The sequence below is a fragment of the Lithobates pipiens genome, unplaced genomic scaffold, assembly GCF_037356315.1.
Source record: "Lithobates pipiens isolate NorthernLeopardFrog02 unplaced genomic scaffold, aLitPip1_a1.2 Scaffold_27, whole genome shotgun sequence".
NCBI classification, from domain to species: Eukaryota; Metazoa; Chordata; class Amphibia; order Anura; family Ranidae; genus Lithobates; species Lithobates pipiens.
In genome coordinates, this window is record NW_027507788.1 from 76,187,388 (window position 1) to 76,211,605 (window position 24,218).

General features: G+C 44.8%; 1 protein-coding gene across 2 annotated transcripts in view; it reads left to right on the forward strand.

Moving 5' to 3' along the window:
* PNKP (polynucleotide kinase 3'-phosphatase) overlaps positions 1–24,218 on the forward strand; it is a 603,977-nt gene that overhangs the window by 434,927 nt on the left and 144,832 nt on the right. For both annotated transcript variants that reach the window (XM_077457083.1, XM_077457082.1), the window contains exon 11: positions 4,308–4,400. In XM_077457083.1, the coding sequence (XP_077313209.1) occupies positions 4,308–4,400 (93 nt within the window). The remainder of the gene's footprint in view (positions 1–4,307; positions 4,401–24,218) is intronic.

Genomic DNA, 24,218 nt, shown 5'->3' on the forward strand with positions numbered 1-24,218 from the left:
TAAACTCTTACGTAGATGGTTCGTTCCAGTTTCATGCTTCCCCTAACAGAGTCAGCTGAAAGTTTGGTTCCTTCCTTGGGTTCTTTAAAACCCTTGCAGCCTTTTCATGCATTTCCAGTCTGTGCATTACTAGAAAAGCTTATTTATGCTGAATGGGATCAACCGGATAAGCATTTTCTCCCTCCAAAGAGATTCTCAGCTCTCTATCCCATTGAAGAGAAATTCACCAAAGAATGGAAAATACCAGCAGTTGACGCTGCGATTTCCAGTGTGAACAAAAGTTTAACTTGTCCAGTAGACAATGCACAAATGCTTAATGATCCAACAGATAAAAAGTTGGAATTCCTGTTAAAATCCTTTTTTTTCCTTGGCAGGTGTGGTTACTCGGCCTGCAGTTGCAGCAATAGGCATCTGTCAGTCCCTAAGGGACCAGTTTAGACAGGCCCTTAAAGAAGTCCCTGCACACAGGCCCACGATTTGGCCGTACTACCAAGGGCTCTATGTTTTGTCATAGATGCCATGAACAACTCTATTCACCAGGTGTCCCACCTTGCGCTTGTGCTGGTACACATGCGTAGGACCCTGTGGTTAAAAAAAATAATTTTTGGTCAGCCAAAGCACCTTGCAAAAGGCTTCTGACTAGCTTCCCTTTTCATAGGGATTGCCTATTTGAGGAGGATTTTGTCAAAAAGAAAGTATAAACATCCTTCATTTAAACGGACTCCTTCCCCTGCACCAAGGGCATCCACCTCGAGGCAGTGGTGATGGCTTCCACCGTCAGACTCTAGAGAAAAGCCTCAGGGTCAGGCCAAGGCACAGAAAATTCAGCCCCTGTATACATGACTGAAAATGCGTTTTCCTCTGCCCTACAGGGTCTAGAGGAAAATTAATGACTTTAATCGCATCCACTATCCAAAAGGATAGGAAGCGTGATACATCCCCCTTCCCCCCCTTAGACCCATTATCGTGGGAACAGTGGGTAAAGGATGAGGGGTTACCCTCAGGTGATCAGGAAGAAAGGTATACCGATTACTCCTCTGTGGAGGAAACAATGGTAGATGATCCTTTTTCAGCCTCGCAATCTGAGAGATTGCTGGTACAATCTGAAAGATTGCTTGTACAATCTCTTACAGAGATGATTTGTGCCTCTTTAAAGCTATCTTTAGCATAGTCAGCTGATAGCTCTATTTCTTCTTCAGGTTCCTTAAAACCTGCACAGCCTTTTTATGCGTTTCCTGTACATGCACAGAAGTGCAAGCTTTGGGGTTTTATTCAACAGAACCATTCTAGATCCAAATAATTGAAATCAGTTCCTGAAGATCTGCTCCTTTCAATGGAGTCGATCAGGTCAGTAGTTTCTATCATACAAGGAGGAGAACTGTCTGTTGACATCAGGGATGAATATCTGCATATCCCTACATTTTCCGCTCACCAAAGGTCTTTGAAGTTCGAAGTAGAACAGCATTTCAGTTTGTAGCCTTGCCCTTCGGGCCAACTACAGCGCACCGAGTGTTCACAAAAGTGCTGGCCCCACCTCTAACCAGTTTCAGGGCACAGGGCATAACAGTCTTGGCGTACCTAGACAATATATTGCTAATAGACCAATCGATGACTCGTTTGGAGCAAAGTGTACGCATTACAACCAATTATCTGAAAAATCTGGGTTGGATTCTCAACCTAGAGAAGTCGTCATTAAATACAGCTAAATAAGCTAGAGTATTTGGGTCTGATCATAGATACAGCCCAGAAAAAGGTGTCATTGCCTCAGGCAAAAATCAACTCCATAGTAGAGCGGGTGTGGCTGGTCAGGTTGAAAAGAAGTCCCTCATTTCGCCTTTGCATGAGATTGTTAGGAAAGATGGTGGCTTCATTCGAAGCAGTCCCCTATGCCCAGTTCAGTTTGAGTTGCAAAACAGTGTCCTGTCTGCTTGGAACAAAATGATCCAAGCTTTGGACTTGCCACTACGTGTGTCCCAAGGCTCAGTTGGTGGTTACTAACCCAGAATCTGCTGAAAGGAAAATCCTTCAGACCAGTTATTTGGAAAGTAGTAATGACAGATTCCAGCCTTTCAGGCTGGGAAGCAGTATTAGAGAAGACGACTGTCCAGGGACAATGGTCAAAAACTGAAAGAGCCTTGCCCATCAACATCCTAAAGATTCGGGCAGTGTGTCTGGCTCTGAAGGCCTGGACTTCCAGGTTAAGGGATTGTCCTGTCAGGATCGAATCTGACAATGCCACAGCGGCCGCCCATATCATTCACAAAGGGGGCACGAAGAGTCTTTCAGCGCAGAGAAGGGCGAATCATATTCTAACTTGGGCAGAAAGGAATGTTCTGTGCCTCTCAGCAGTCTTCATTCCGGGAGTAGAGATTTGGCTGGCGGACTACTTAAGTCACCAGCAGTTATACCTGGGGGAATGGTCTCTTCACCCGACATTTTTCGGGCTGTTTGCCAAAGATGGGGCACTCCGGACATGTATCTTCTGGCGTCCAAATTCAACATGAAGTTAGTCAACTTTCTGTTCAGGACAAGGGATCCACTCGCATGCGGAACAGATGCATTGGTGACCCCATGGGATCAATTCTCACTGATCTATGCATTCCCCCCTATTCAGTGGCTACCGCGACTGCTTTGCAGAATCAAGCTGGAAAGACCCAGTAATTCTGGTAGCACCAGCATGGCCATAACGTCATGGTATGCAGAAATTGTAAAGATGGCAGTGGAGGATCCATGGTCCCTTCCACTAAGGCCAGACCTGCTCTCACAAGGGCCGATATTCCATCCTACTTTAGGAACGGTAAATTAACGGCCTGGCTATTGGCTATTGAAACCCACATTCTGAAGAAATGTGGCCTTTCTGGGGCAGTTATCTCTACTTTGATTAATGCAAGGAAGCCAGCTTCCAGAGCTATATATTATAGAGTCTGAAGGGCTTATGTTTCCTGGTGTGAATCCAAGGGCTGGCACCCTCGGAGATATATCATAGGCAGAATTCTTGCCTTTCTACAATTAGGAGTAGAGATGAAATTGGCCTTGAGTACTATTAAGGGCCAAGTCTCAGCCTTATCGATCTTATTTCAAAGACTGCTTGCTCTGCATTCTTTAGTCCGGGGTTTTATGCAAGGGGTGATGCGGATTAATCCGCCAGTTAAATTACCTTTTGGGCCCATGGGACTTGAACTTAGTTTTGTCAGTGTTAGAAAAACAGCCATTTGAACCGACACAGCACATTCCCTTAGTCCTGACAAGGAAGCTGTTCTTGGTTGCTATATCCTCAGCAAGTAGGGTTTCAGAATTGGCTGCTCTTTCGTGTAAAGAGCCATATTTGAGTATTCATGAGGACAGAGTGGTGTTACGCCCTCATCCAGATTTTTTACCAAAAGTGGTTTCAGGTTTTCACTTGAACCAAGATATTGTCCTACCATGGTTTTTTCCAAAGCCATGTTCCAGGGAAGAGAAGTCACTACATTGTCTTGATGTGGTGAGAGTAGTGAAAATCTATTTAAACACAACTGCTCAGATTCGTAAAAATGATGTCTTATTTATTCTGCCAGAGGGTCCTAAGAAAGGACAGGCAGCGTTGAAATCCACTGTTGCTAAGTGGATTTGGTAAGTTAAAATTCAAACTTATAATTATTATTTATAAGTTATAATATCAAACTTAAAGGGGTAAGATTCCCCCTTTTCAAGTTAAGGCGCACGCTACCAAGCAGTTAGTACTTCTTGGGCAGTGTGTCACCAGGCCTCCATGGCTCAGATCTGTAAGGGCGCAACTTGGTCTTCAGTGCATACGTTCACAAAATGTTATCAGGTGGATGTAAGGAGGTATGAGGCTATTGCCTTCAGGCACAATGTGCTGCAGGCAGCAGTATAAGTCCTCAAGTCTGGGGGTACCATGTGGGTTGTGTCTCCCTTCCCTTAATTAGCATTGCTATGGGACGTCCCATTAAGTAATTACTTAAGGCTCTGTGTCCCTCTGATATACATTGAAGAAAATAGGATTTTTATTACAGCCTACCTGTAAAATCCTTTTCTTGGAGTACATCATGGGACACAGAGGTCCCACCCCTCTTTTCTGGGGTATATGTATACGTATATTACGTTGCTGCAAAAACTGAGTTACTCCTGGGAGACAACTTCCTGTTTAGGGTGTGCCAGTGTCCATCACCTGAAGGTGGCCCATAACCCATTAAGTGATTACTTAAAGATCTGTGTCCCATGATGTACTCCAAGAAAATGATTTTACAGGTAAGCTGTAATAAAAATCCTATTCTATTTTTTGTACTAATTTCTGTAATATTCTACAGTTTGCTCTTAATATTGGCATACAGTTCTACACTCCAGAAGAGTTTTTTCTTGGATGGAAGAAGGCTTCGTTTCAGTTTCCCACCTTTGACCCAGTAAGTCTCAAGTTTGGGAGTTTTGTGCCTGGGGTGCCTATGACACTTTTGTACCTATGACAGCATTACATTACGGGAATCCATACAGTATATATTTGTGTCTAGAGTTAACATAAATTGGTTACTTACATTAATGTCTTTTTCAGGGTGAGCTTCTTGAATATCATAAAAGTTGACTTTTTATTTAACCAAAAATTATTGTGAAAGTAATTCTGGCATACCCTAAATAGGAAGTTTAATTCCCCATATAACCCGTCCCCTTAACGGGAGTACCTCAGTTTTTTTCACCTGTGTCTTAGGTGTTGGTCACGAGTAAAGATGGAATATTCCTTCCTGGGGAAAGCTATGCAACCAAATCCATTCAAAGTGTCTTTTCCAGGCCAAATTGAATGGTACCGGGGCCTCATGTCCGAAGAAACAAGGTTTTACCTGTAACACTTCTCTTTTTAGAGAGCTGGACCCCGGGATCCAGTATTTGTTTTTTTCAGCCATATTCCTGGCAGGGTGCTTTACAAGCCCAGGGCTGTAAATCCCCTGATAAAAAGAAGGCCCCAGTCACTGAAGGTTTTTAAACTGAGCCCACCATGAGTGGTGAAGATTGGGTCTGTTACCACAGAACCCTGCAGTTGGATAAGGTAAGGGAGATTCCTAAGGAATTTTTCTAATTCTTGTGGGTTTTTCTCCTTTAAGTAAATGTTGTCATGCCTATAATCACCACTGGGGGGATGTCAACCACACGTACCTGTTCCATGCTTGTCGGTCTTGCTCTGTGTAACAAGCTGCACACTTCCTCTGGCCCAAGCTCCAGGTAAAGACATGGAAAGGTATTTTTTTTCTCCTAGGAATGTCCCCCCACCTGGGTAGCTTTACTCCAGGCAGAGGGAGTATGGCATCAGTCGGTGGTCTTTCCCGCTGCCATTACAGTAGTTCCTATCAGCTTTCCTCCTCTCCTCCACCCCAGTCCTCCTCCATGTGGTCCGGTCAGGATCGGAGCCCGCTTGCGCAGGACAATTATCTAATTTGAAATAGATGAAGGGGGTGCGGTGGGTGGTTGGAGGAAGGGCGGGGCTTAGTGGCCTTGGTGTGCTTCAGCATCCACTACGCGGGCTGTATATCTATAAAAGGCACCTTTTTTCAGGTGCATACAGCTGAAGGAGGGACACAGAGTGGATGGGTGGCATGTGAGTGTGGGTGACACAAGCATTCCCAGGCACATTTACTTAAGCATCAGGCTGAGCATTAATAGCAGCGGCAGTTGTTGGACTATTGCTCAGCAGTGGGTGCATTTTTTTGGTACTACCTCTTCATTTGTGCTCAGCACTATGACCAGAGGAGGTGGTACAAATGCCCCAAAAACCAAGGACACAAAGGGGTCACCCTCAGGCCCTAAGGACCCTCCCTCTGCAACACCATCTCGATCTAAGGAGGCTGGTCAGAGTGAGCCATTTGCATCCGACACTTCAGCCCCTGTCTATATAACTGAGCAGGTTTTCTCCTCAGCTATGAGTGGTTTAGAGGAAAGATTAGTGGCTTTAATCATATCTTCACAGAGTGGAAGAAAACGCATTTGGTCCCCTTCTACCACGCAGGATCCTCAAACGGAGGAACAGTGGCAAGGGGAAGATGAATCCCCCTAAGGGGACCGTGAGGAGGCTGATGATTCCTCTTCCGAGGGATCAAGTGGGGAAGGACCTGCTTCAGCTGCACATGCTGAGAAGTTGCTGGTGCGTTCTCTTACTGAAATAGCCGCTCCACATTTAAGCTACCCTTGATGGAGTCGATTGAAGAGCCCACTTCCTGTTTGGGTTCACTAAAGCCACCTGAAGCCTTACGTGCCTTTCCTGTTCATTCATTACTAGAAAAGCTTATTTATTCTGAGTGGGATGACCCAGATAAGCACTTTTTCCCTCCTAGAAAGTTTTCAACACTTTATCCTATGGAGGAAACATTTACTAAGATGTGGAGTATATCAGCAATTGATGCTGCTATATCCACTGTGAATACAAGTTTGACTTGTCCAGTTGACAATGTGCAAATGCTTAGGGATCCAACTGATAAAAAAATGGAATTCCTGTTAAAAAAACATTTTCTCCTTGGCAGGTTCAGTGGCTCAACCTGCAGTGGTGGCAATTGGGGTATGTCAGCCCTTGAGAGACCGTTTGAAACAGGTGCTCGAGGTGTTCCCTGAACAGAAGGCCCAGGAGTTAGATGAGCTGCTTTGTGTTTTGCAATTTACGCAATCAGAGATTCTGTTCTTCAAACCTCTCGCCTTGTGCTTGGGTTGGTACATATGCATAGAATCTTATGTTTGAAAAGTTGGTCAGCCGAAGCGCCATTCAAAAAGCTCCTGGCTGGAGGGGGCGTGGCTACCAAGCTACTGCATGGTCGCATAGGCAGATAGCTCTGCGCCAGAGAAGGGAACAAGACACGACGGAGGTGTTCAGTCGAGCTAATTCTGCCCTACATCACAGCCGCAAGACCCCTCAACGTTCCGGCATGGCTCGGAAGAGGAAAGGAGCCTCCCAGCTCCAAAAGCTCCCTCATTTCTTCCCACAGAATGAGTGCGGCCTGAATCAAGATGGCGACTGCGAGGCCTCGCCCAGCAGCTCCGATTCTACGACGCCTATCCCGGGCTCCCATAAAGCGGTAGACCGGCAGCCGCCTGAGATCTCCACCCCACTGTCTAGGAGCCCAGCGAAGTCTAAACCACCGCTATCCACCTATGCCGACGATAATCAGGTGAATGGTGACGGGGAATTACACCAGGGAACTAGCGGAATCCCTTACAACGTTCCCCAATGATCAGCCAGTCTTGGACACCACATTGCGGGACATGCTTGTTTCCCTCCGCAGCTCCCTCCATGCGGACATCATGGAATGCATGAGAGGTTTCAAAGCTGACATGGGCGAGCTGGGGGAGAGGGCGGAACATGTGGAGCAGAAGATGGGGGAGTTTGCCTCCTCATACAATTCCTTAGTTGACGCACATAATGAACAATCTGAGGAGGTAACCTGGCTTAAGTCTAAAGTCGCGGACCTAGAAGATAGATCCATAAGAAATAATTTAAAAATTAGAGGGGTCCCCGAATCAGTTTTACCCGGGCAATTGCTTCAGTATGCACAAGATCTGATACAGGCATTTTTACCAGAGCTGGAAGAGTCTGATATGGTGATTGATAGACTACATAGACTCCCTAAGCCCTCTCATTTACCTGACAACATCCCCAGAGATGTCCTTATGAGAATGCACTTCTACCATATAAAAGAGCGCTTTATGTCAGCATACAGAAAGAAGAGGCAACCACCTGAAAAATATGCGTCCATACAACTTTTTGCTGATCTATCGCAGCCTACTATGCAAAGGCGCAAAGCTCTCCTTCCCATTACTAAGGCACTGCGTAATCACGCTATTGTGTATCGCTGGGGATACCCCTCCAAGCTGACTATCTTGAAAGATGATCATACTGAGGTGGTAAACACGCTAGAAGAGGGGTTGGCTCTACTACGGACATGGGACATCATCCCGGAACCACCTACAGTTAGCCCAGCTCCCACCACTAAACTGGATACTACCAATTCCTGGAAAATGGTATCCCGCAAGCACAAAGCTAAGAAGTCAAAGCATACTGGTGAACACCCTACGCTACCACTTTAGCGCAACGTACTGGTTCCCATGGCCACTTAGTTGGCTAAGAGATTATACTACACCCCAAGTATTGTTGGGCAGTAATGCTGCTACAGGATTCAATGTGTAATCCTCATTTTTATTTCTACCGTTTAGGATACAGACCTATATTTGTTTCTGCTATATTTGTTTTTGCTGTTTTTGGTTCGTTTTTTTTTTGTTTTTGTTTCTCTACTCTCTCCAGGATGGACTCCAGTAATGAACATATATATCTCTCGTCACTCTGTGGAACTGTACTCTCGAAAGTGGACTTATTGGAATTCTCTAGACGTAACTACTTCCAATGTAAACGCAACTACCAATCGTCTGTTGGTAAGGTAAAATGTTGAACATAATTTCCTTTAACACTCACGGCCTAAACAATCCTGTAAAAAGAGCTGCTCTATGGAAGGAGGCTCTATGACTACAGGCTGATGTTTTATGCATCCAGGAGTCTCACCTATTGGCATCTGACCAACCCCGACTTAAACATTCCAGAAATCCCCATGTCTTTTTTGCATCTGCTGCTCAAAAAAAGCAAAGGAGTTGCTATTGCCATTAGAGACACTGTTTCTTTTACATTAATAGAGACAATTTCCGACACGGAAGGTAGATATTTGATTCTGATAGGTGATATAAATAACAAGACTTACACGATAGTCTGTCTCTATGCTCCTAACTCCCACCAGATGCACTTCCTGAAACATCTTCTAAAGAGGGTATCCACTGTTAAGAGGGGAGCTTTAATGGTTTGTGGCGATTTTAATCTTACTGCTGATTATGCAGTTCACACTACCACTAAGTCCAGATGACCATTGGCTTCACTTCAAATGCTTTTCCATTCAGAGAAGATCTATGACACTTGGAGATGTCAACACCCAGGAGAACAAGACTTCTCATTCCACTCTGCTAGACATAATTCGTATTCTCGCATTGACATGATTCTGGTGGATAGAGTTTTGTTGCAGAAGGTGTAGTCCTCCGCCATCCTCGACATCTCATGGTCCGACCATGCTCCGGTGTCAGTTGCGGTGGTGGAGGGAAATACCTATTGGCGGGACTTTGTCTGGAGGGCCAGTTCTAGTCTGCTCAGGGTACCCAATCATGTGACCTTCTCAGGTAAATTGAGAGAATACTTTGATACCAACTTGTCCTCAGTCTCTGACCCAACAGTCTTGTGGTGTGCCAATAAGGCATATATAAGAGGCATACTGATACAGCTAAATTTGAGAATTAACAGACAAAGAACTAGGCAACTAGACCTCCTATTGCAAGAGATTAAATTGCTAGAAACACAGAATAAGGTCACACCTATGGTTGCTCTGGCAGACAAATTGACCAAACTCTGATGTGATCTTAGAGGTATGCTTTTGGAATGCCATGATAAATGTATTACTGCTATTAAGGTAAACCACTATGCTTTGGAGACTAGGGAGGGTAAATTATTGGCCTACAGATTAAAAGAACAAAGGGCCCATACGAGAATCCCCTATTTTAAGAATTTCCGTAGATTAGCATAATCATTAATCCCAAGGGAATTGCTGATGCCTTTGCTAGATATTACTCTTCCCTGTACAACCTTCAGCAGGATGGGAACACCCCCCAACCCTCAGAAGCAGACATACAAGGATTTTTAGATGGGGTGGCTCTCCCGACCCTCTCCCAGGAACAACTACAGTTCTTAAATACACCAATTTCAACACTAGAAATACAGAAAGCAATCCATTCCCTACAGATTGGCAAATCCCCAGGCCCAGATGGGCTTCCAAATGACTATTACAAAGCATTCGTCCCTATCCTATTTTCTACTATACATTTGCTCATGCAATGCACAACTCTTTCTTCCCCTCTGAAATGCTTAAGGCATACGTTGTTACTATACCCAAACCCAGGAAAAGCCCTGATGAGACCTCAAGGTACCGCCCGATATCGCTTTTAAACACAGATGTCAAGCTGTACGCTAAAATAATTGCCCAGAGACTAGCCCAAATCATTCTCTCTTCGATCAATCCTGATCAATCAGGTTTTACACCTGGTAGACAACCATCAGATGCAACTCGTAGAGTGGTGGATATCCTTCATTATGCTAATTCCTGTCGGACGCCTTCTCTGCTCCTTGCTTTGGATGCGAAGAAGGCGTTTGACAGGATACACTGGAGTTACATGGTCCATACCCTTACAAAGTTTGGCTTTGGAGGGCCCATATTATCAGCAATATTAGCTTTATATTCATCGCCTTCCACACAGGTTTATACATCCAACACTTTATCACGACCTTTTATGATTTCCAACGGGACCAGACAGGGGTTTCCCCTTTTATCTTTAACCTTCTTATAGAGCCCCTAGCAGAAAAAATTAGATCCCATCCAAATATCACCGGATTTTCCTACCCAAATGTATACCCATAAAATAAACTTATTTGCCGATGATGTCATTTTATTCATTAATTCCCCCTTACACTCCTTACCCAATCAATGCCCATACAGTCCTTAACAAATTCAGTAGAATCTCCTATTATAAAGTAAATTTCTCCAAATCACTTATACTTCCTATTAATGTCCCCTCTGCTCTCCAAAATCAACTACAACTCCAATTCCCTTACTCATGGAGCACAGGACAAATAACCCATCTAGGTCTTCAAATGTCTAAAGATCCCTCTAAATTAGCAGACATTAATTATCATGCCCTTATACATAAATTAACCATGCAAACTACTCGACTAGCTAAAACTGAACCAACATGGTCTGGACGTCTAGCGTCTTTTAAAATGTTACTTCTCCCCCAAATTTTATACATCTTCCGCACTCTCCCGATACCTCTCAAAACTACTCACTTAAAAGCGTTGGACTCCCTTCTGGCAAAGTATGTTTGGAACTCAAAAAAACTGAGGTGTTCTAGAGCCATTCTAGCCAAACATAGGGTGGCAGGTGGTATGGGGTTCCCAGTTCTGCTGGACTACTACCGTGCGTCCCTGATCACTCAACTTAGAACGTGGTTTATGTGTGGAGCGGACATTCTGTGGCATAAACTAGAACAGACCTCAAGCCCCACCAGAGACCTCTCACATCTTCTTTTACTTGATAGTTGGAGCCGTGTTCCATTGAAAAACCTGCCCATGACTCTCCAGGCCTCATTACAAGCTTGGAGGGATCTCTGTGAGACCTTAAAGCCATTAGATAAGCAAACAGAAGTACCACTACCTTTGATTATAATTGAGGGAGCTATACCAAATATCCGACTTATCAATTGGACATCCAGGGGAATTACCCAGTTAACTGATATATTCCAAAACGACTCCCTAAAAATATTCCCACATCTGCAGGAACAATATGGCCTTCCAAACGGGGAACGCTACACTTTTGATCAGATCTCCCATTTCCTAAGACCACTGCCGGTCCCTCATTTCTATATTCAGGAGATGGCGTGGAACTTCTTCACAGCGCCTGATGCTCCCCCAAAGGGGATTTCCATATTTTACACGCTTTTTCAACACAAAACTACGTTTATCAAAACTCCACCATTCCAGAAATGGGAGGCAGAACTGAGGACCACATTTACATCCCACCAATGGCAGACAGCCCTCAACACAGTATACAAATCATCAAAGTGTGTAAATCACTGGGAATTGACTCAGAAAATTACATTAAGATGGTACTTGACACCATATCACCTGCATGGGTTCTTTCCGGGCCATTCCTCTTTGTGTTGGAGAGGATGTGGAGAGGTGGGGAATATCATGCACATTATGTGGACTTGTAAACGTATAACTAGTTTTTGGCATGAAGTGTTTCGCTTAATTTCCTCTCTTACTGGGATGATCGCATATTCAAGGAATAGTCTGGCTCTTTTGAATTTGGGTATTGAATTGTTCCCACTAGATCTACGCATGATGGTTACACACATATTGGTTGCTGCTAGGTTACTTATTACTAGGAAATGGAAGAGTAATGTCCCCCCAAACATTTCAGATATATATCCGATGATACAAACACATTACAGATGCGAGACCCTATGGTCTGTAAAGTTGGGTTCTAAGGGGATGGTTGAAAGTAGGTGGAAGAGCTGGAAAGAAAAATTCCTGCAGTAATCGTTGGAATATATTATTAGTTACTGAAGTTTGCCCACTAGATTTGGTCCACTGCTCCCAAGGGATGAATTAGGCATTAATATATGCTTTACAATAGAGAGTATGTAACGATAGGTCCATACTGGAGGTTTAATTTTGAAATATGCTACCCTTGAGTCTACACTTGCACCTTATCAGTGACCTTACTGCTAGGCCATTCAAGATCCAATGCTGATTGTCGATACTATCAAAGTATTTAGAGATATTGTACACTTAAAACAATCTTTTGTGTCAACTATGTATGGAAATGTACCTTTGTGTTCTGTTATAAAAATATTTTCAATAAAAAACAAATTGAAAAAAAAAAAAAAGCTCCTGGCTGGTTTTCCTTTCCGCGGTGAAACTGGGGAGGATTTGGACAAATCTATACAAAAAATATCAAGTGGGAAAAGTACCCATTTGCAAGTTAAGAAAAAGAGTAAACATCTCTCATTCAAATGGGCTCTTTTTCCAGTGCCAGGGGCATCAGCCCCCAGGCAGTTGTGAATCCATCATCAGCGTCAACCCCAGGGACAAAATAAGTCCTGGGGGAAGAAACCCACAAGACAGAACGCTAAAGCCTCTTTATAAAGGGGCACCCCCTGCTCACTTGAATGAGGGGAAGACTTCTGCAGTTCTCAAAGGTCTGGCAGGAATAATTTTGGGACAGATGGGTGGTCCCCACAATAGCTCTAGGTTACAAACTAGAGTTCCAAGAATTCCCATCTCCTCATTTCCTCAAGTCAAATGTCCCCAAAGATCCAGAGAAAAAGAAGTCTCTTTCTTGCATTTGACTAACTTTTGTCGCAAAAAGGGGTCATGGTGGTCCCCGTGGAAGAGCAGGGGTTGGGGTTTTATTGAAACATTTTCACGGTACCAAAACCAAATGGGGATGTCAGACCCATTCTAAACCGGTTCCTGAAGATTCGCTCTTTTTGTATGGAATCAATCTGATCAATAATCTCCATCCTACGAGGGGGATCAATCGACATCAAGAATGCATACCTGCATGTCCCTATTTTCCCCGCTCACCAGAAGTATCTGCGTTTCGAAGTAGAAAAATTTCATTTTGAGTTCTAGCCTTGCCTTTCGGTCTAGCTACTGCACCTTGGGTGTTTACAAAACTTCTGGCCCTTCCTCTGGCCAGATTAAGGACTCAAGGTATAACAATAATAGCATACCTAGACGACCTGCTCTTAAACCGGTTAGTAGTCTGCTTGGGCCAAAACATGGTCACCACAGTCAACTACCTAGAATACCTAGGTTGGATCCTCAACCTAGAGAAATCTTCTAAAAGACAATAAGAAGATTAGAGTACTTGGGTCTGGTCATAGATACAGCCCAGAAGAAGGTGTTTTTACCCCAGGCAAAGATCAGCTCCATAAAGGAGCTGGTTCAGGGGGTCAGGGCAAAGAAGGGTCCTTCCATTCGCCTTTGTATGAGGTTGTTAGGGAAGATGGTGGCTTCATTCGAAGCAGTTCCCTATACGCAGTTTCATTCGAGACTGCTGTAAAACGGTATCCTATCAGCCTGGAACAAGAAGATTCAGGCACTATATTTTCCAATGTGTTTTTCGGCAAAGGTGCACCAGAGCCTTAGTTGGTGGAGGAGATCCGAGAATCTACAGAAAGGGAAATCCTTCTTACCGGTTACCTGGAAGGTGGTAACAACAGATGCCAGCCTTTCAGGTTGGGGAGCAGTCCTGGAAGAAGAGTCAGTCATGGGGAAATGGTCCAGAACCGAAAAGGACCTTGCCCATCAACATTCTAGGGATTCAGGTAGCGTGTCTAGCCCTAAGGGCCTGGACATTCAGGTTGCAGAATTCTGTCAGGATTCAATCCAACAATGCCACAGCAGTGGCTTATATCAATCACCAAGGGGGCACCAGAAGCCAGGAAGCCCAGGGAGAGGTAAACCATATCCTAACCTGGGCAGAAAAACGTGCTATGCATATTGGCAATCTTCATTTCAGGGGTAGAGATCTGGCAGGCAGACTACTTAAGTCGCCAGCAGTTCCCGGGGGAATGGTCCCTTCACCCGACATCTTCCTGGCTATATGCCAAAGATGGTTGATCCCGGATGTGGAGCTCTTTGTGTCCAGGTTCAACAACAAAGTCGACAACTTTTGTCAAGAACAAGGGATCCACTGGCATGCGGAACAGATGCATTGGTGACCCTGTGGGATCAGTTCTCACTGATATATGCATTTCCTCCTATTCTGCTGCTACCTCAACTTCTTCGCAGGATCAAGCGGGAAAGGAAGTCGGTAGTTCTTGTGGCCCAGAAGATCTTGGTATGTAGAAATAGTAAAGATGGTGGTAGGGGCCCCATGGACCCTACCACCACGTCCAGACCTGCTATCGCAGGGACCAGTGTTCCATCCTACTTTACAAATGCTAAATTTAAGGGTTTGGCTATTGAAACCCACATTCTGAAGAATCGTGGGCTTTCATGCTCAGTGATGCCTACCTTGATTAATGCAAGGAAGCCAGCTTCCAGAGTAATTTATTATAGAGTCTGGAAGGCATATGTTTCCTGGTGTGAATCCAGGGGTTAGCATCCTAGGGAGTATGTCATAGGTAGAATTACTGCCTTTCTACAAATGGGGCTAGAGATTAAACTGGCCTTGAGTACTATCAAGGGCCAGGTCTCGGCCTTATAAGTATTGTTTCAATGTCCGCTTGCTTCGCATTCTTTGGTCCGAAGCTTTATACAGGGGGTAACACAGCCTTTTGAGCCGATACGACATATTCCTTTGATCCATTTTAACAAGGAAGCTTGTTTTTCTGGTAGCCTTTTCTTCTGCAAGAAGGGTATCAGAGTTGCCGGTTCATTCTTGTAAAGAGCCATATTTAATCGTTCACAAGGATAGTGTAGAATTGCGTCCTCATCCTAGCTTTCTGCCAAAAGTGGTTTCAGGTTTTCAATCTAAACCAGGATATTGTTTTACCTTAATTTTTTCCAGAACCCTGTTCTAAGGAAAACGTTGCTGTATTCTTTGGCTGTAGTGAGAGCAGTCAAAATCTATTTGAAGGCGACTGCACAGATTCAGAAAACAGATGCTTTGTGTTGCTTGAAGGTCCTAGGAAAGGACAGGCAGCATCGAAATCTACTATTGCCAAATGGATTCGGCAAGTAATTGTTCAAGCTCATGGCTTGAAGATGAAGGTTCCACCTTTTCAAGTCAAAGCGCACTCCACCAGGGCTGTTAGTGCTTCGTGGGCAATGCATCACCAAGCCTCCATGCCTCAAATCTGCAAGGCCGCAACTTGGTCTTCAGTCCATACATTCACCAGATTCTACCAAGTGGATTTAAGAAGGCATGAGGATATCGCAGTTTGGTGCATTGTGCTGCAGGCAGCAGTATAGCTCCTCAGGTCTAATTGTTATTGCACCCTACTTTTGTTTGTGTCCCCTCTCCTCATGTGGCATTGCTCTGGGACATCCCATACATTTATTACTATGGTTCTGTGTCCCATGATGTCAGATAAATAAAATAGGATTTTTATAACAACTTACCTGTAAAATCCTTTTTTTGGAGTACACCACGGGACACAGAGGCCTGGTAGGTGGAGGGGTTATATGGGGAATTGAACTTCCTGTTTAGAGTGTCCATCACCTGAAGATACCATATAACCCATATTACTGTAGCTCTGTGTCCCGTAATGTACTCCAAGAAAAGGATTTTTACAGGTAAGCTGTTATAAAAATCAAATTTTTTTTATTCTGGAACAACGGTGTATGACGTCTTCCTGAGAACGGGCCATGCTTCCTTGCGATCTGTCACCCACAGTGTCCACCGTACACAATGGACTGATTACTGCACCGGCCTGCTGCCAGTGTCACGTTGTGACCAATCACAGCAGATCACATGACAATTGTAAAGAATAGATTACTTCCTTTCATGCTATCCATTGTATACAATTGTGTTGCTAGTTGTGAATCATCACTCGGTACAGACAGCGCCAATCACAGCCCATGTGTACTATGTGATGTGATTAGCTGTGGCCAATCGCAGCTAATCACAATAATACACATGTCTACACAATCATAGTATGTAAAAAATAAAAAATAAACCCTGATCAACTCCCCAGAGTGGTACAGCGTTACTATGGTATAGCTCTGTTCACAGTATGTGTAAAAAAAATTTTTTTAAATAAACTGTTCTGCACTGCTGACAGTATGTAAAAAATGTAGAAAAAAAAAATATATATATATACATTTTTCCTTTATTTTCCAAAAAATTGTGACAAAAAATTACAACTTCAAAAAGCATGCTATGCCTCTTACTAAATACCTCAGACTACTGTCTTAAAAAGTAATTTGGAGGATATTTGTACTGTCCTGGTATTTTCCGGTCTTGAGAAATGAGGCCAACAGTACATCAGGATTTTAAGAGATACATTATATATATATATATATATATATATATATATAAATAATGTTTTTTTTTTTTTCAAAATGTTTGTCCTTTTTTGATTTGTTTAGCAAAAAAACAAATAAAAAATATTGTTCATTTAATACCACCAAAACAAAGCTCTATTTGTTTGAAATGCTAAAAAAAAGTCATATAGGTACAGTGTTGCATGGACCACACAATTGTCTTTCAAAACACGACAGCGCTGAAATCTGGAAATTGGCCTGACCAGGAAGGGGGTAAAAGTGCCCAGTATTGAAGTGGTTAATCTTCTTTTCTCATGCGTAATGATTATTTTTCTGAACCTCCTCTAGGGGTCACCTGGGGGGAACCGGTTAAGAGTCTGCAGAATATGTGATGTTTTGTATCCCTGGCTGCCTATGGTGTTATTGTTATGCTATTGTACTCTGCAGTTTGTTTAAATAAAAATAAAAGAAACCTGTGTGCGCCCGTGAAACGGCTACAAACTTTAGTACCCCATATTTTCCATAGGTGGCACTTTAAAAGCCCTACAGGTCATCAATTTAGAGTTACTTATGAATACTGGGCTTAGAATTGCTCTCAGTTCAGCGTGCATGACAATATGTAACGTATCACAGTCAGTGTTTTTGTGCATAGGAGCCCCAGGAGAAGTATTTACATTTGTACGTAAAGTGTTTGAGTGTATCTGTATTTTTTTTATCCACATTTTTTCCACTAAACTTTATATCTACTTTCTTTACATAGTAGACAAAAAGTTTAATTTGTCATTTTTTTTCTTCTTTTTGGTAATAGGTTCTCTTTAATGAGAAACCAGGGGTCTAAAAGACCCTGCTGTCTCACCTCCTCTCCAGGAAAGCTAATAGAGTGCAGATCTCCCTCCTTGGGGATCAACCCACTGTGTTGTGTTGACCCCATAAACTAATAAACAGACAGGGAGTCCTGGAAGTGATGGTTTGGCCCCATAGAGCCCTAAACTCAACATCATGGAGTCTGTCTAGGATTACATGAAGAGACAGAAGGATTTAAAGCAGCCTACATCCACAAAAGATCTGTGCTTAGTTCTCCAATATGTTTGAAACAACCTATCTGACAAGTTCCTTCAAAAACATACTGATAGATTATCAGGCTTTCCTTAAAAATGGGTCTTGATTTGTTTGACTGATAGCAGTGTTAGGTTGTAAGCATCTTCATAGAAAAAGGAAAATTAATGACTGTTAAAGGTTCTCAGGGGCGTGGCTTAGCAATGGCCGAGTGAGGACGCGTGCAGTAAGCTCTCCGGTCCTCCGTACCTCGCCCAGCTAGCATAGACAGCTACTACAGCCGTTTCCGAGAGGTATGTGCCCCGCCAAACGACACGGATCCAGACCCCCTACCGGCGGATCCCGCCCGAGAGCTCCGCAGCGGTCCATGCAGCAGTACCTACAGGACTCGCAAGATCAGCAGAGCGGAGTGTCCGGTAGCACTGCTGAGTCACCACGTGCATCCCACACCGAGACACCCTCACCTGTTGAGCCGGTCTCTCCTACCTTGCCTACAGACGGGGACCCTCATCCGGCATCAACGAACCTCCTGCACACTGCTATGTCTGATCTGCATCCATCGCATCCATCGCCCGCCCTGCCTGACGATCTGCGGAGGATCTTGCAGGCTTTGCCTACCAGGGCGGACTTTGAGGCTCTCCCCTCTAAAGCAGACATGGAATCCCTTATTTTTCGGGTGGAAGAGGCTCATGCACGCGACATTCAGGAGGTAAGGGGGGACATCCAGGCTTTGTCGGGCAGAGTCGAGTCTGGAGAAGTGGCATTGCAATCTCTTACGCAACGGGTGGTAGAGTTGGAGCAGGCACGTATCAGGCAACAGGCTGAGACCATAGATCTTCAGCTCCACGTGGAAGATTTGGAAGACCACGGCCGCCGCAATAATCTGCGACTGCGGGGGGTACCAGAAACTTCGGGAGCTGAGGATCTGGTCGGGGACGGTGGTGGAGATAATTCATAAGATCTTGGCTTTTACCCCTGCCCCGACGGTTGAACTGGATAGAGTTCATCGCACCCGGGGACCCAAATCAACAGACCTGGAAAGACCAAGAGATGTGCTTTGTAGACTCCACAGGTACCCCCAGAAGGAACTGATCCTCAGAAAGGCCTGGGAGCATGGAGAAGTGAATCTCAACGGGGCGATGGTTAAAGTGCTGCCAGATCTCTCCAGAGCTACGCTGCAGAGGAGGGCATTGCTGCGACCTGTGTTGGAATTGGCAAGAAGACAGGGGTGCACTTATCGCTGGGGCTATCCCCTGGCGGTTACATTTCGGAGGGACAATGGCTCCTTTACTCTGCACTCCACTGCGGACTTGCCAGCATTTTTTGCCTTTGTGGGGGCCGATCCGGTACCTGTTCCTGATTGGCTGGAGGCCATCCCACATCGATTATTTCGTCAAGGCTCGGCTCCTCCACGTTTTCATCTATCCCAGCGCCAGGACCCGGACCCGGACCTGGCAAGGAGGTGATCACGGAGACGGTCGGCGGAGGGGTCACGTGAGTTACAGTTACAACTGCAATCTGCCGGGACTATACTGGATGTAGAGCCGGACTGTTCTGTGTTGATGTATCCCTGTATCTATAATCCTATCCATAATCCTATTCCCGTCCCTTCCCCCCCCCTTATGTTTTTATGTTGTGATTAATTATTATTTTTTGGGTGTTGCTGCTTCCCCCTCCGGCCACCTTTCTCGCGGACCTCCTCTTTGTCTGTTAACTGCCTCGGACACTTACCAATGGTGCACTTGGCCACATTGGGATCTTTCACGGTTACAGTAATTTGGGGAGGCGGACTTCATAGGGGGGTTTTGATCAGATTGTCTGACGGGAGGCCCCCTAACTGGGAGGAAAGAAGACTTTGCTGCTTATTTGACTCAGAAGGGGGTTAGTCTATTGCTGTATGTGTGAATGGGGAAGCTTTGGTCATGTCTCCTGAGAGAAAGGTGGGGGAAGCTGGGGAGGTGGTTGGTTATACCTCGCAAAAAGGAGAAGGAAAAAGGAAGGGGATGGGAAGAGGTGTATTTGCTCCAAAATTTCTTTTAAAGTACGGGAGTATTTTTGGGGTGATGGGATCACTTTGGCTCTCTTAGCGGCATTTGGTCCAGTGTTTATAAACAATGTTGCAAAGTAATTGGTTGTTTGTTATTTGTAAGGAACTTGGATTATGATCGGGGACCTTCTCCCGGGGTCCATGGAGGCAGTCAAGATCCTCTCTCTGAATGCGAGGGGTTTAAATGTCCCGGAAAAAGAGGCGTATGCTTCTGCAGGATCTACGCCGGCTTAAGGTAGACCTGGCTTTGATCCAAGAGACCCATTTCCGAAGTGGGAGCCTGCCCTTCTGGCGGAGCAATTTCTATCCGACTGTGTATCACTCCACCAATGGGACTTCTAAGTCCAGAGGTGTTTCTATTTTAATTGCTCGACATGTCCCCTGGAAATGTTCAGAAGTAAAAATGGATCAGGAAGGTAGATCCCTGTTTCTTAAGGGCTTAATTGGGGGAGTAGCTGTTACGTTTGCGAACATATACGCACCTAATTCTAGCCAAGATCATTTTATTTCCAAGATGCTGACTACTCTACAGACGTTTATTTCAGGCCAATTGATAGTAGGAGGAGATTTTAATATACCGTTGATACCTACGGAGGATACATCCTCCGGATACTCTTCCATTACCCCAAGTGTCAGACATCGCATTGCACGTTCCATACATAGAGCACAGCTGATTGATGCGTGGATGTTACTCCACCCGTCAGAGAGAGATTATACATTCTATTCTCCGCCTCATAGACAGTATTCAAGAATTGATTACTTCTTTATCCCTCACGACTACTTGCATGCTCTTAGAGACGCCTCTATTGAACCAATTACGTGGTCAGACCATGCCCCCATTTTAATATCCTATTCCCTAATGGACGGTGTTACCGCCAAGACACGGATGTGGAAGTTGAATGAAAGTTTGTTGCAGGACAAGGAGGTGCTCCAGGATGTAGTCAGGGAATTAGATCAATATTTTGTTATTAACGACATCCCTGATAGTAGTCCAGGAATAGTGTGGTTCGACACACAAGGCGGTTATTCGGGGGGTACTGATCAAGCATGGGGCGCGTATCAAGAAGATACGCATGGCACGGGTGAAAGCATTACTGAGTGACCTGCACCTAGCTGAGGCTAGGCATAAGCACATTCAGACTACAGCAGGCGAAACGGAAATTAGATTTCTGCGGAATAAAATTACGGACTTAATGCAATCCCAAGCCAAGGCAGCCTTACAAAAATGCCGACGAATTTCATACGAGTCCGGCAATAAGTGCGGTAGAATTCTAGCTCAAACGTTAAAAGATCAAGCGCTTGCGAGTTACGTCCCCCATATTAAGACCCCCCACAACCGGAAAGCCACCCTCCCGTGAGAAATAGCGGGGGAATTTAAAGAATTTTATAGGTCTTTATATAACCTACAGACCCCCGCGTTTTCTCACACCCATATCGAGGATTATCTGTCCGCCTCCGATATGCCCAAGCTGTCAGAGGAGGTAAGTAGGGCACTAGATGAACCTGTTACCCAGCAGGAGTTGCAGGCGGCGGTAGGGGTGGCAAAGACAGGGAAGGCCCCGGGACCAGATGGGTTCACGGCCCTATACTATAAAATGTTGCTACCGGTATTGGGGAATTTTATGCTTAAATTCTTCAATTCGTTGGGGACAACTCAGATATTCCCAAGGGAATCCCTGCTTGCTTACATTACGGTAATCCCTAAGGAGGGAAAGGACCCTTCACAGTGTAGTAGTTATAGACCAATCTCACTACTTAACACGGACCTTAAGATATTTACGAAATTATTGGCATCCAGAATACAAGGCCTTCTCCCGTCACTGATCCACCTGGACCAGGTGGGCTTTGTGCCCACCAGGGAAGCACGAGATAATACGGTCAGGGTACTTAATCTTTTACATATAGCTAACGACATCAAGACCCCCTGTGTTTTTCTGGGGACAGACGCGGAGAAGGCCTTCGACAGGGTGAATTGGAGATTCATGACTTTTGTTTTGCGTCATGTGGGTTTTGGCGAGAGGCTACTGAATTGGATAGGCTCTATTTACTCTAAACCGACAGCTCGGGTCTGGGTTAATGGAGTTCTGTCCGAACCTTTTGAGATACACAATGGCACTCGCCAGGGATGCCCGTTGTCCCCTCTCCTTTTCGCCCTGTCGCTGGAGCCTTTTCTATGTAAGGTGCGAGCCAATTCCAACATTATGGGGATTCCAGTGGGAGATAGGCAATACAAAATCGCTGCATATGCAGATGATATGCTATTTTCCCTGACTAATCCAACGATTTCTCTCCCCAATTTGATGCAGGAATTCAGGGAGTATGGTGACATCTTCAATATGAAGATTAATTTCCATAAATCTGAGGCAATGGGCATAGGTCTTTCCCAGGGTCTTATAGCAAGGCTCCATCAGGACTTTAAATTTAAATGGACCCCTACGGCCCTGAAATATTTGGGAACGTATATTCCGCCAACTATATCCCAAGTTTATACTTTAAACTTCCCCCCATTACTGTCGACAATTCGTGCCCTGCTTGCTAAATGGAATAAAGGTCTGTACTCTTGGCTGGGCAGATGCAACATCGTCAAGATGTGCATTCTGCCTAAGTTTCTCTATCTTCTGCAAGCGTTGCCGGTTAATATTCCCTCTCACTACTTTTTACAGATCAGGGTGTTATTATCTAACTTTATTTAGGCTCACAAACGACCAAGACTTAACTACCGACAATTGACCCGACCGAAACAGCAGGGAGGTTTAGCGATACCAGATCTCCGTAGCTACTATCAGGCCGCCCATCTGACTAGACTGATAGACTGGAACAGACATTATGATACCAAACTGTGGATCCAGTTGGAACAAGCCCAAACGGGGGTGGCACTGAATAGGGCTCCTTGGTGCTACAGTAGATTACCAAACAGGGTGAAAAACCATCCTCTTATAGGAATAACCTCACGCATCTGTGCATCTCTCTTTGTGAGTGCTGGGCTTGTATCGCAGACTTCTCCACTCCGCCCAATTCTAGGGACCCCGGAGTTTTCCCCCGGGCTCACGGATCCAGCGTTCCGTTCTCTTAGGACGTCTGGGATTTACCAGGCATCCCACTTTTTTAAGGGGGGCAAATGGGCAACTACCACTGATCTAATGGACCCGGAGGGCCCGTACAAACTAGACTTTTGGAAAGCAACTCAACTGAATCATTTTTTGAGGTCCCTGGCTCCCCCTGACAGTTACAATCGAAGTTTGACCTCCTATGAAGCCTATTTCTCGGAGGGAGGTGCCATGCCCCATGCCTTATCTGCCACATATCACATACTGATCACGGCACCGGACGACAGGGGTCCGAGTTGTCTGGGGGCCTGGGAGAGGGATATGCGGTGCAGTTTTTCGATACGCCAAAAACAAAATATTTTATATTTTACACACAAATCCTCCATCTGCTCAAGAACACAGGAGACTAACTTTAAAATTTTAACCAGATGGTATAATACCCCGGTGAAGCTACACCGGCTTTTTCCGACATCGTCAGACAGATGTTGGAGATGTCGGAGGGAAGAGGGTACGATCCTCCACGTCTTCTGGTCCTGCCCACTTTTGGAGAGGTTCTGGAAGACAGTTGGGGAAACGATTTCAAAGTTTTCTGATATTCCTTTTCCGGATGGCCCTGCCTTTTATCTCCTTCATGCCACGAATATGCCCCGCAAGAAATATCAGACCTCCTTGCTTCGGCATCTACTGGATACCGCCAAAGCATGTATTCCACTGCGATGGAAGAACATCCATCCACCGACAATTGGTATGTGGCTGAGAAGGGTAGAGAATATTAAGAGAATGGAAGACTTAATTCTAACGTACAGGGGACAGAACGAGCAATTCATTAAGACATGGTCAAAATGGAATATATTTATATTTTCAAGGGAGGGCAGGGCCCTTCTGGATGGGGATGCCCCGAGTGGTGGAGGACATTCCTAGGGTATGAATCACTGACAGAACGTACATACCATCACGGAGATCTTGGAGCCCGGCATTTGATGTTTGATACAGAGGGGCAGTCCTGCCTCCATGGACCCCATGGACCCCACCCCTCATCCTATCCTTCCCTTTTTTAGTTTCATACCTTTCACCTCACATTTTCTCGTGTCTAATTTTCTAGCTATTTCTTGTTTCCCTCTCTAACACTTTTTCTCTGTTCTTGTTTAAGGGTTTGGGCCTGGAGTGAACGTTAGAGTGTCCTCCACGCCCAAAACATCTTCTCTATATACAAGTTTGAAAACTGGGTGGGATTTATGGTGCTGATTAGTGTTTCTGGAATAATCTTGGTAAGGGTATTTGGCCTTTACGGTATGGAACTGGAGACGCCAGGACGGGATAGGCTCTTTACTGTGGAGCTATGGAAGGAATTGCTTAGATGGGTCCGAGATGTTAGATGTTCTCATTTTTCTGTTCCGTAGGTTGAAGTCCCACATGTGCATGTTGTATAGCTCACTTGTTATTGCATTGATCTATTTTGTATGCCTATTGGTTCATTGTATTACTTACATGTTTTGCTCCATATCTTCTTGCCCTT